We start from the raw sequence: 12,017 nt of genomic DNA, 5'->3' as shown, positions 1-12,017 counted from the left end.
ATACAATGGGGGAAAAGGATTGCAGGCTGTCTGTGAGCAAGAGGAGGAGTGGGGGGTGCAGACTGTGAGCAAGAGGAGGGAATAGGGGGGGGTGCAGACTGTGAGCAAGAGGAGGGAATAGGGGGGGTGCAGACTGTGAGTAAGAGAGGTACATGGGTGTGCAGGCTGTGTGTGAGAAAGTTTGCACCCCCATTCCCCCCTTTCTCACACACAGCCTGCACACCCATGTACCCCTCTTGCTGACAGTCTGCACCCCCCCTATTCCCTCCTCTTGCTCACAGTCTGCACCCCCCATTCCCTCCTATGTGAGTAAGAGGAGTACATTGGCATGTAGGCTGTGTGTGAGCAAAGAGGGTGAAGTAGGGGCGCAGGCTGTGTGAGAAAGAAGGGGGAGTGGGTGATGCAGGGTGTGGGTGAGCATCCCCATTTTCCCTCTTGCTCATACACACCCTGTACCCCACATCACCCTCTTGTTCACATACAGCCTGCACGCCCATGTACCCCTCTTGGGGGAGGGGGGGGCATGTCAAAGCTTTGCCATGGGGCCCCGCCATTCCTAGTTACACCTCTGGTGTAGATGTAGTTATTTTGACAACCTACCTTTAAATTTTCACTTAAACTTTTCAAAGTTGTCTTCAACTACTCAAATATCTATGTCTATGGCCATGTTCCTTAAAGGGAGTGTGTCACTAGACCCCAGTATATCACCCCAATCCTGCAGATGGATAGGCTAGTGCCACCTGAATAAGTGTGTTCCTCTTCTGAATCGCTGCCTCTGTTGCTGAAGTTGGTGTGATATACAGGGGTCTGGTGACAGTAACCTATCTACCTGCAGGGCTGGGGTCTGGTGACACTAACCTATCTATCTGCAGGGCTGGGGTGATATGCTGGTTCTGGTGACACTAACCTATCTATCTGCAGGGCTGGGGTGATATGCTGGTTCTGGTGACAGTAACCTATCTATCTGCAGGCTGCGGTGATATGCTGGGTCTGGTGACAGTAACCTATCTATCTGCAGGGCTGGGGTGATAGGCTGGGTCTGGTGACAGTAACCTATCTATCTGCAGGGCTGGGGTGATATGCTGGTTCTGGTGACACTAACCTATCTATCTGCAGGGCTGAGGTGATATGCTGATTCTGGTGACAGTAACCTATCTATCTGCAGGGCTGGGGTGATATGCTGGGTCTGGTGACAGTAACCTATCTATCTGCAGGGCTGGGGTGATATGCTGGGTCTGGTGACAGTAACCTATCTATCTGCAGGGCTGGGGTGATATGCTGGGTCTGGTGACAGTAACCTATCTATCTGCAGGGCTGGGGTGATATGCTGGGTCTGGTGACAGTAACCTATCTATCTGCAGGGCTGGGGTGATATACTGGTTCTGGTGACAGTAACCTATCTATCTGCAGGGCTGGGGTGATATATCACTCCGCACAGAGAACTAATGATTATGAATGTCCTCCTTCTTTCTTCTCTGTTCCTAAGCTGCTAAGGACTCCTAGTATATCTTTCTCAGCATATGTGTGTCTACTACTTCTGTAATATTTACTGTGTATTATCATGTATCTGTATTACTATGCAGCTGAAACATACTGAAATTTCCCCACTGTGGGACTATTAAAGGATTATCTTATCTTATCTTATATGCTGGGTCTGGTGACACTAACCTATCTATCTGCAGGGCTGGGGTGATATGCTGGTTCTGGTGACAGTAACCTATCTATCTGCAGGGCTGGGGTGATATGCTGGTTCTGGTGACAGTAACCTATCTATCTGCAGGGCTGGGGTGATATGCTGGTTCTGGTGACACTAACCTATCTATCTGCAGGTCTGGGGTGTTATGCTGGTTCTGGTGACACTAACCTATCTATCTGCAGGTCTGGGGTGTTATGCTGGTTCTGGTGACAGTAACCTATCTATCTGCAGGGCTGCGGTGATATGCTGGTTCTGGTGACAGTAACCTATCTATCTGCAGGGCTGCGGTGATATGCTGGTTCTGGTGACAGTAACCTATCTATCTGCAGGGCTGGGGTGATATGCTGGTTCTGGTGACAGTAACCTATCTATCTGCAGGGCTGGGGTGTTATGCTGGTTCTGGTGACAATAACCTATCTGCAGAGCTGGGGTGATATGCTGGATCTGGTGACAATAACCTATCTATCTGCAGGGCTGGGGTGATATGCTGGGTCTGGTGACACTAACCTATCTACCTGCTGGGCTGGAATAAATTAGAACATGTCGGCAGGGACATTATTTCATTCAGCAGGAAGAGCTCTACACTGTTTCTGTTACAGACTATCATTGCTACTATCCCTTTAAGAGAATATACGCCTTCTCTTTTTCATCTCTATATACCTGATTTTTATCTATTCCGGAATTCTTGATGACTTCCAGCACAGCGTTTTCCGGTGCATCGCTGTCAAAGATCACCATCTTATTTTCTTTGCTAGCGAGTTCTAGGAAATCGGCCAGTTTGCATATATTCTGATTCACGACCATCTCCTGTTCTGCAGGGGACAGGGACTTCATATCGGAAAATGGCGGTTTCTGGAGAACAGGAAGGAGAAGGTCAATTTTCAAGTGAAACTGTGAAAACACTTTATTCTGTACTGTAATAAGATGCCATTATCATAGTCATACTAGCCAAGGTGTCCAGGACAGCCGGCATGTGAAGAGCAGCACAAATATTTTTATATGGACAAGCCCCTGTAAATAAGCCCCGCCCCTCTAGTGTATGACACACCCCTTTCTGTAATATGGACACTAAGCGTGCCGGTCATGCCTGTTTTTGTAACGTCCTAGGCAAATAATGTCATAGATATTATGACCAAGAGCCCGGCAGATGGTAGCCGGTAGCCACCAGATTTGCCTACTATTTCAGGAAACCCACAGTTGGTAAGTATGGAATGGCGCCCACTGAGCAAGTCTTAAAGGGTGATAAGTCACAATGACGGTTCACAGGCGATCATGGCTCCCAGCATGTACACAATACCGGTGCAGCTGATAAGCGGTATTCAGGGTGGTGAACCCCAATAAGTCTAATTTTGCTAGCCTAACCTAACGAAACTGGCTAACCCCTTTTAATGTGGTATTACATGTATATAGTATTAATTCCATGAACATTTTCATTTTAAGGATTTTCTTCGGGCCCCCACACAGTATTATATGCTCCACAGTGCCCTCCCCCACACAGTACAATCTTCTCCACAGTGGCCCCCACATAGTATTATATGCTCCACAATGTCCCCACACAGTATTAGATGCTCCACAGTGCCCTCCCCCACAGTATTATATGATCCCTAGTGTTATTATTATACTCTGGGGTCTCCTCAGTTATCAGAGTATAAAAAGTAGAGGCCCAGGGAAGTGATGAAAAATAACAAACACTTATACTCACCTCTCCTGGACATCGTTGCTCCGTCTTGCTGTCTGTGGCATCTTCTTTAGTCCTCTTCTGCCTGACAACTCCCATGCCCAAGACGTCACTGCTGGGGCCTGCGATTGGGCCTCAGCGGTCACGTATGGCCCAATAACGTCATTACGCGGAAACTCAATCACAAGCAGGAAGAGCCCCAGAAAGGCTGCTGAGCCCAGGAGAAGTGAGTATAATTTTTATTTTTTATTTTTAGTGACCTTCCCTGGTCTGGCATCAATTGGAAAGGGGCCTGGCAATAATTGGACCCCTTTCCATTAATGATATGTTAGGCGGTCAGGGAACCAGGCTTTTCCTTACCACAATCATAGTGGCCAAGGCCCCGGCCATTTCCTTCTGGTCGTGGGCCCCAACTCCCTGTGGCCCAGCCTGGCAGCAGATCATAGAGATCCTGTTTACACTGAGTTTGCCTTTGTACCTCTGGGATGTCTTTGTATGCTCTATTTACATGTTCTATGTATGTATACCTCCCAACTTTCAGAGAATGGAAAGAGGGATAAAATGTGCACTGCGCCAAATTTAGCCCCACCCACTTCTAAATTGACTCCACCCATTCCGATCCATTTCTCTTTGTGCTCCCCGCACAGTATAATGCTCCTACAGTCACCCTAATATTATATATCCCCACATTATAATACTCTTCTCAAATTGACCACACAGTACAAACTTTCTCTCCTGGTGCACCAAAATTCTAATCTCCCCTTCTAGCTGCCCCATTTCAATGTTCCCCTACATCTGCTTCAGTTTAAACTGGGGGCAACTAGAGGGAGACATTAAACTGAGGCAGCTGGAGAGGGACATTATACTGTGGGGTTAGCTGGTGGGGGACAATGAGCTGGGGAAATTGAAGGGTCACATTAAAAGGTAGGGTCAGCAGTAGGGGGACATTAAACTGGGGGCAACTAGAGTTTCCTCCAGTTGCCCTCAGTTTAATGTCCCCCTCTAGTTGCCTCCAGTTTAATGCCCCCTCTATCTGCCCCAGTTTAATGTCCTTCATCATCTGTCCCACGATTTAATGCCCTCTCTATTTTCCCCCAAAGCGTAATGTCCCTCTTCACATGTCCCCCAGTTTAATGCCCCCTCCATCTGCCCCAGTTTAATGTCCTTCATCCTCTGTCCCACGATTTAATGCCCTCTCTATTTTCCCCCAAAGTGTAATGTCCCTCTTCATATGCCCCCCAGTTTATTGTCCCCTCTCCATCTGCCCCTGCAGTATAATGTCCCTATTCATCTGACAAAGTTTAACATATAAAACACTGATACTCACCTCTCCTCACTCCTCTGCTGCACACTTTGCAGTCTCTTGTACCGATTTTTTACATTTTATTTGCTGCCCCCGGCTGATCTAAACCATGTACATTTTTGCCTGGACAACCCCTTTAACATACCTGGGCATCCTCCCAAGACCAAGGCTGGAGGAGTTGAATACTGGTAAACTAAAAACCCCATTTGGCAGCTACTGGATTATTTGTTCAGTTGATGAGAAAAGTTCCACCCTGTTTCGAATGCACATCTGTCTCCTGAGTTGTTCCTGCCTTACCATCAGGACCCTTCCAAATACCATCACACCGGCTCAGAGCAGAGAGGTCCCCTCTCCAACTGGAAGCGCCCCGGGGGAAACTACTACACTCCACCATCAGGTAGTAGAGCAGGCCGCCTCTTCGATGTCCAGCCTAGGAGCAAAGCTGGGGAGATTGTTTGGGTGAACTCGGCTTATCCGCCACTACTACTCCCATCCTCCGATTCCCTCCATCTGGGCTGCAGCACTAGCAGTACAATGACTATGAGATAACTATTCATCCTGAAGCAAGATAGTGCATGTTCACATGTACTAAATCCATTTTCACTGTCTAATTTGGAAATTCTGGGTACATGGGCCCCCAAATCAGCCAACCTCTTAAATCCAAATCCACGGTAGTTGAGCTTGGCGCTGTACACACAGGGCATTGGTATTACCTTCATAAACCACTTGCTGGCACTTAGAGACGCCAGCTCATCCCAGCGAAACGATTCAGCGTCTGTGTTGGTACGGTTGGAAAATATTTCCATCACATCTGTCGTTCTCTTCAAGTCGGGATCATGCATAAGAAAGGGGATGCCGTCTTTACTGCAAAGGAAACCATTACTGTCATTTATGGTAAACATAAGGTTAGTCGCTGACCGTACACACTGAGCCAACACCAAGTGATACACAGAACTGTCCATTCATACAATGACAATGAGGAGATCCTGACCAGAAACATGGGACACTGCAAAAGTCATCTCCGTAATCAAATCTACATCCCAAATAATTGTCACTTAATTGCAAATAGCAGTCATATTAACTGTGGTACCACATGTAGCAGCAATTCATATAGAATAATATACAATATGGCACATGAAATTATATAACTTCTTCATTTCAGATTTCACATTTAGCATACCCTGCATATAATACTGTCTGTCACCTATCAAACATAGAACATAGCTACTATAACACTGCCACTAAATATAAAAATATAACTACTATAATACTAATCCTATGTACAAGAATATAACTACTATAATACTATTCCTATGTACAAGAATATAACTACTATAATACTACTCCTATGTACAAGAATATAACTACTATAATACTGCTCCTATGTACAAGAATATAACTACTATAATACTACCTCTATGTACAAGAATATAACTACTATAATACTGCCCCTATGTACAGGAATATAACTACTATAATACTACTCCTATGTACAAGAATATAACTACTATAATACTGCTCCTATGTACAAGAATATAACTACTATAATACTACTCCTATGTACAAGAATATAACTACTATAATACTACTATGTACAAGAATAAAACTACTATAATACTACTCCTATGTACAAGAATATAACTACTATAATACTGCTCCAATGTACAAGAATATAACTACTATAATACTGCTCCCTATGTACAAGAATATAACTACTATAATACTACCTCCTATGTACAAGAATATAACTACTATAATACTGCCTCCTATGTACAAGAATATAACTACTATAATACTACCCAATATGTACAAGAATATAACTACTATAATACTGCTCGTATGTACAAGAATATAACTACTATAATACTGCTCGTATGTACAAGAATATAACTACTATAATACTGCTCCTATATACAAGAATATAACTACTATAATACTGCTCCTATGTACAAGAATATAACTACTATAATACTGCTCCTATGTACAAGAATATAACTACTATAATACTGCTCCTATGTACAAGAATATAACTACTATAATACTACTCCTAGGTACAAGAATATAACTACTATAATACTACTCCTATGTACAAGAATATAACTACTATAATACTACTCCTATGTACAAGAATATAACTACTATAATACTACTCCTATGTACAAGAATATAACTACTATAATACTGCTCCTATGTACAAGAACATAACTACTTCACCACACTCATATCCGCACTCTCTCGCAACCCCAAACAACTATTCTCCACCTTCAACTCCCTCCTCCGTCCTCCCGCCCCCCCTCCGACATCACTTATCTCAGCTGATGACTTCGCCTCCTACTTTAAAACTAAAATTGACACCATCAGAGACAGCCTCACCCTACTCCCCCGACAATCCATCCACCTAACTACTCGCTGCTCCCCATCCCTGACCTGTTTCTCCTTCATCACTGATGAAAAACTCTCCTCCCTAATCTCCAAATCCCACCTTACCTCCTGCACGCTCGACCCGATTCAATCACATCTCATCCCCATGCTCACTGAAGTTATCACTCCAGCCCTAACCCATCTCTTCCACCTATCCCTAACCAATGGATCCTTCCCCTCAGCCTTCAAACACGCCACTGTCACTCCTATACTTAAGAAACCGTCCCTCGACCCGTCCTCTCCTGCCAACTATCGTCCCATCTCACTGCTCCCGTACGCCTCAAAACTTCTTGAGCAACACGTCCACTCAGAACTCTCCTCCTATCTCTCGTCCAACCTGCTCTTTGACAGACTTCAGTCAGGCTTCAGACCCCGGCACTCCACTGAAACTGCCCTAACAAAAGTCACCAATGACCTGCTAACCGCCAAAGCCAAGCGCCATTACTCTGTCCTCCTCCTCCTCGGCCTCTCCTCTGCCTTTGACACAGTTGACCACTCCCTCCTGTTAGAAATTCTCTCATCCCTTGGTATCTCAGACCTGGCCCTTTCGTGGATCTCCTCATACCTCTCTGACCGCACTGTCACGGGATGCTTAGAGTCTATATTATAGGCAATGTGTAATATATATTTCATGTGGAATGTATTCTCTAACCTGTTATATACATCAATGTGTAGTTGGCTGATTGGGGTCTAGTGTGTTAGCACATTGTATGCAAATACCTATAACTAGTGAGGACAATGGGTGGAGATAATCTGATCAGTGTCTCCAAGAAGATGTTGGATGGTGCATTGTCCATAGTAGACAGGGAGTCTGCTCTCCTTGGTATAGGTGAGGGGGGAAGGATCTGTGACTCAGCCCTTCCCACCCACAGATATAGGTGTAACAGTCTTAGTATATAGTTGTAGCTAGCAGTTAGTATGTGTTAGCCGGCCTGTGCACAGCTCTACAGAGAGCCAGGATTTAGTTACAGGACCAAGGAACCAAAGTTATCATTGGATTGTGACTTCTGTGGACTTATTGTTATTACGGTTGATGTGACCGCCGCCGGCTACTAACTTTGTGGATTACAATAAATTGCTGTTGTCTCCCGACCTCTTGCGTCCCTGTTGATTCAAAAGACCATCCAGAGGAAGGACGTATACCTTTGCTCCGTGACAACTGGTTGGCAGCGGTGGGATCAACAGCGGACAGCGAGATGGACTACAGCAGCCCAGCGATTAATGGAGCCACAACCTCAGAATACAGGAACTGGACTATGGCAAGTCTACAAGTAAGGGCCCAGGAACTAAACCTGAGTTATCAGGGAAGAACGAAAGAGCAACTGATCGAGGCACTGGAGGAGATGACCCTGCAAAGCGACCATGAGGAGGGCTGCCCCCAGGAGACTGGAGAGATACGGGAGTGGCAGGTACAGACCCAAAAGAGCAGATGGGTTGTTTTGTGTGAGGAGGAATTGGCAGTGCTGGGGCTAGGAGCAACTGCAGAGCAAAGGAGTAGAGCATTACAGAGGGCTCAGGAAACGGAGACGGAGGAACAGAGAATGGCGCATGAAAAGGAAAGAATGGCGCATGAAATGCGAATGGCTGAGATAACTACGCGGAATTATAATCAAACGTCGACCCCCAGCCCAACAGTGAGAGAACCACCATATGTCTCCCATAAACACTTCAAGACCTTTGATGAAGCGGCTGGGGATGTTGATGGATATTTTCAGGACTTCGAACACCAGTGCCACCTGATGGAAGTCCCAGAAAAGGATTGGGTCCGGTATCTGGTGGGGCACCTACGAGATGGGGCTGCGGAAGCTCTCAGAGCCATGGACCCTAGTGATCAGCGGGACTATGAGGCCATTAAAAGAGCGGTGCAGAAGTATTATGCAGTCACTCCAGAGACCTACCGAGTTCAGTTCCGCTCTTTGTCTTACAATGGGGGAAGCTCCTTCCACATGTTCGCCCACAAGTTGAAGCAAGCATGCAAGCGCTGGCTAGAAGGAGAGGAGGCTGTCACAGTCGATAAGATCCTCCAAGTCATACTTAAGGAACAGTTCTTTTCCCAGTGCCCCGCTGAGATTCGTGAGTGGGTGCTGGAACGGAACCCAGCCACAGTTGAGCAAGCTGCTTCCCTTGCAGATGAGGGCCTGACCATCAAGCCGCAGTGGAAGAGGTTGTTTGCAGAGGAGCGGAAAACTACCACAGTCCGCCAGACACCCTTCATCCAGCCACCCACCTTTCGTGCCCGGCCTCAGGATTACAATTCCCCCTCTACCCCTGCCCCAGCCCATCGGCCTCCAGCTATGAACAACCCTGTCCCTAGACAACAACCTACTGGAAGAATGCTAGAGCGCAGATGTTTTGGGTGCGGGCGGCCTGGACATTTGCAAGCTAGTTGCCCTGTTAACATGGGGGCACGGGCCACCGTGGCATCCCGGCCTATTCACTACCTGGGAACCACCCCTAGGACTGAAAGTTTGGCCCCATTTCCAGATGACTCCATGAATGACCCATCTGTTCCACCTCCAGGGGTCTATGGGATTCAGCCTTCCGCCACACATCCCGCAAACCTTCAGCGGAAGCACTTGCAGGAGGTCCTACTGGATGGCCGAACAGTTGTTGGATTCCGGGACTCGGGAGCTTTCCTAACGGTAGCGGACCCCCGAGTGGTTCGACCCGAGGCCCTAGAGGAGGGCCCTGGCCTTTCTATCGAGTTGGCAGGAGGTACTCGGAAACGTATTCCTAAAGCTACCGTGGAACTCGACTATGGTTATGGACCAAAACGATGCACAATTGGTGTGATGAGCGGGCTGCCGGCCGATGTTCTGTTAGGCAACGATGTTGGAAATCTACAGTGCCACTTTGTGGGAGCAGTGACCCGAAGCCAAGCTCAGAGAGACGCCAACATGGATCGACCGGATTTTCTGCCAGATGCCAGCCCTTCAACCCTACAACTTTACCATTCAGTACCGCCGAGGGAACCAACACGAGAACGCGGATGGGTTATCCCGGCAGGAGGACATATGAGCTATAGAGACTGATGTGCATTCCCCAATTTACCTGTGTAGGCCAATTGTGTCATGCACATGTTTTGAGAGGGGGAGGGGTTGTCACGGGATGGTTAGAGTCTATACTATAGGCAATGTGTAATATATATTTCATGTGGAATGTATTCTCTAACCTGTTATATACATCAATGTGTAGTTGGCTGATTAGGGTCTAGTGTGTTAGCACATTGTATGCAAATACCTCTAACTAGTGAGGACAATGGGTGGAGATAATCTGATCAGTGTCTCCAAGAAGATGTTGGATGGTGCATTGTCCATAGTAGACAGGGAGTCTGCTCTCCTTGGTATAGGTGAGGGGGGAAGGATCTGTGACTCAGCCCTTCCCACCCACAGATATAGGTGTAACAGTCTTAGTATATAGTTGTAGCTGGAGTTAGTATGTGTTAGCCGGCCTGTGCACAGCTCTGCAGAGAGCCAGGATTTAGTTACAGGACCAAGGAACCAAAGTTATCATTGGATTGTGACTTCTGTGGACTTATTGTTATTACGGTTGATGTGACCGCCGCCGGCTACTAACTTTGTGGATTACAATAAATTGCTGTTGTCTCCCGACCTCTTGCGTCCCTGTTGATTCAAAAGACCATCCGGAGGAAGGACGTATACCTTTGCTCCGTGACACGCACATTCAGCGTCTCCCACTCGCACACCACCTCCTCACCTCGCCCTCTCTCTGTAGGTGTCCCCCAGGGCTCCGTCCTAGGACCCCTCCTGTTCTCCATCTACACCCTTGGCCTGGGCCAACTCTTAGAATCTCACGGCTTTCAGTACCACTGCTATGCCGACGACACCCAAATATACATCTCTGGACCAGACATTACCTCCCTGCTGGCCAGAATTCCAGATTGTTTAGCGGCCGTAGCCTCCTTCCTCTCCTCCCGCTTTCTCAAACTCAACATGAAGAAAACAGAGTTTATCATCTTCAGCCCATCCTGTATGGCCCCTCCACCTGACCCATCTATCAAAGTTAATGGAACCCCACTTACCCCTGTCCCACAGGCCCGATGCCTTGGGGTAACCCTGGACTCCGACTTATCCTTCAAACCACATATTCAAACCCTCAACACCTCTTGTCGCCTCCAGCTCAAGAACATCTACCGAATCCGCTCCTTCCTCACCCCAGAAACTACCAAGATGCTCGTCCAGGCCCTCATAATCTCCCACTTAGACTACTGCAACACCCTTCTGCATGGACTCCCGGCAAACACCCTCGCCCCCCTCCAGTCCACCCTAAACTGTGCTGCTCGCTTAATCCAGCTCACCACTTGATCTTCATCGGCTGCTCCCCTCTGCCAGTCCCTCCACTGGCTACCAATAGCCCAGCGAATTGAGTTCAAGCTACTAACGCTGACATACAAAGCCATCCACAACCTGTCCCCTCCATATATCTCTGACCTCATCCTCACCTGTCCCCTCCATATATCTCTGACCTCACCTGTCCCCTCCATATATCTCTGACCTCATCTCCCGCTACCTGCCCACACGTAACCTCAGATCCTCCAACGACCTTCTACTCCGCTCTGCCCTCATCCGCTCCTCACACAACCGTCTCCAAGACTTCTCCCGTGCATCCCCCATACTCTGGAACTCCTTACCACGACACATAAGACTGACCCCCACAATCACAGGATTCAAGAAGGCCCCGAAGACTCCCCTATTCAGGAAGGCCTACAACCTCCAATAACACTATCACCGCACTGCCATCTGTACAGTCTCCCCCTCTCCTTTTGTCTCTACCCCCTTCCCTCATAGATTGTAAGCCCTCGCGGGCAGGGCCCTCTACCCCACTGTGACAGCCGATCACTGTTAGTATGATATGTACCTGTATATTTTGTGCAATGTATGTAACCCCCAAATGTAAAG

The 12,017-nt window shown here is 47.3% G+C and overlaps 1 protein-coding gene across 1 annotated transcript in view; it reads right to left on the bottom strand.

Moving 5' to 3' along the window:
- Positions 1 to 12,017, bottom strand: part of LOC142194137 (glycerophosphodiester phosphodiesterase domain-containing protein 5-like) — a 227,434-nt gene that overhangs the window by 24,376 nt on the left and 191,041 nt on the right. Inside the window, exons 10-11 of the mRNA XM_075263154.1 lie at positions 5,391 to 5,541; positions 2,357 to 2,548 (exon numbers count right to left, since the gene is read on the bottom strand). Coding sequence (XP_075119255.1) covers positions 2,357 to 2,548; positions 5,391 to 5,541 — 343 coding nt within the window. The remainder of the gene's footprint in view (positions 1 to 2,356; positions 2,549 to 5,390; positions 5,542 to 12,017) is intronic.

The sequence above is a fragment of the Leptodactylus fuscus genome, chromosome 2 (assembly GCF_031893055.1).
Source record: "Leptodactylus fuscus isolate aLepFus1 chromosome 2, aLepFus1.hap2, whole genome shotgun sequence".
Lineage (NCBI taxonomy): Eukaryota > Metazoa > Chordata > Amphibia > Anura > Leptodactylidae > Leptodactylus > Leptodactylus fuscus.
This window is presented reverse-complemented; position numbering and strand designations above follow the sequence as displayed.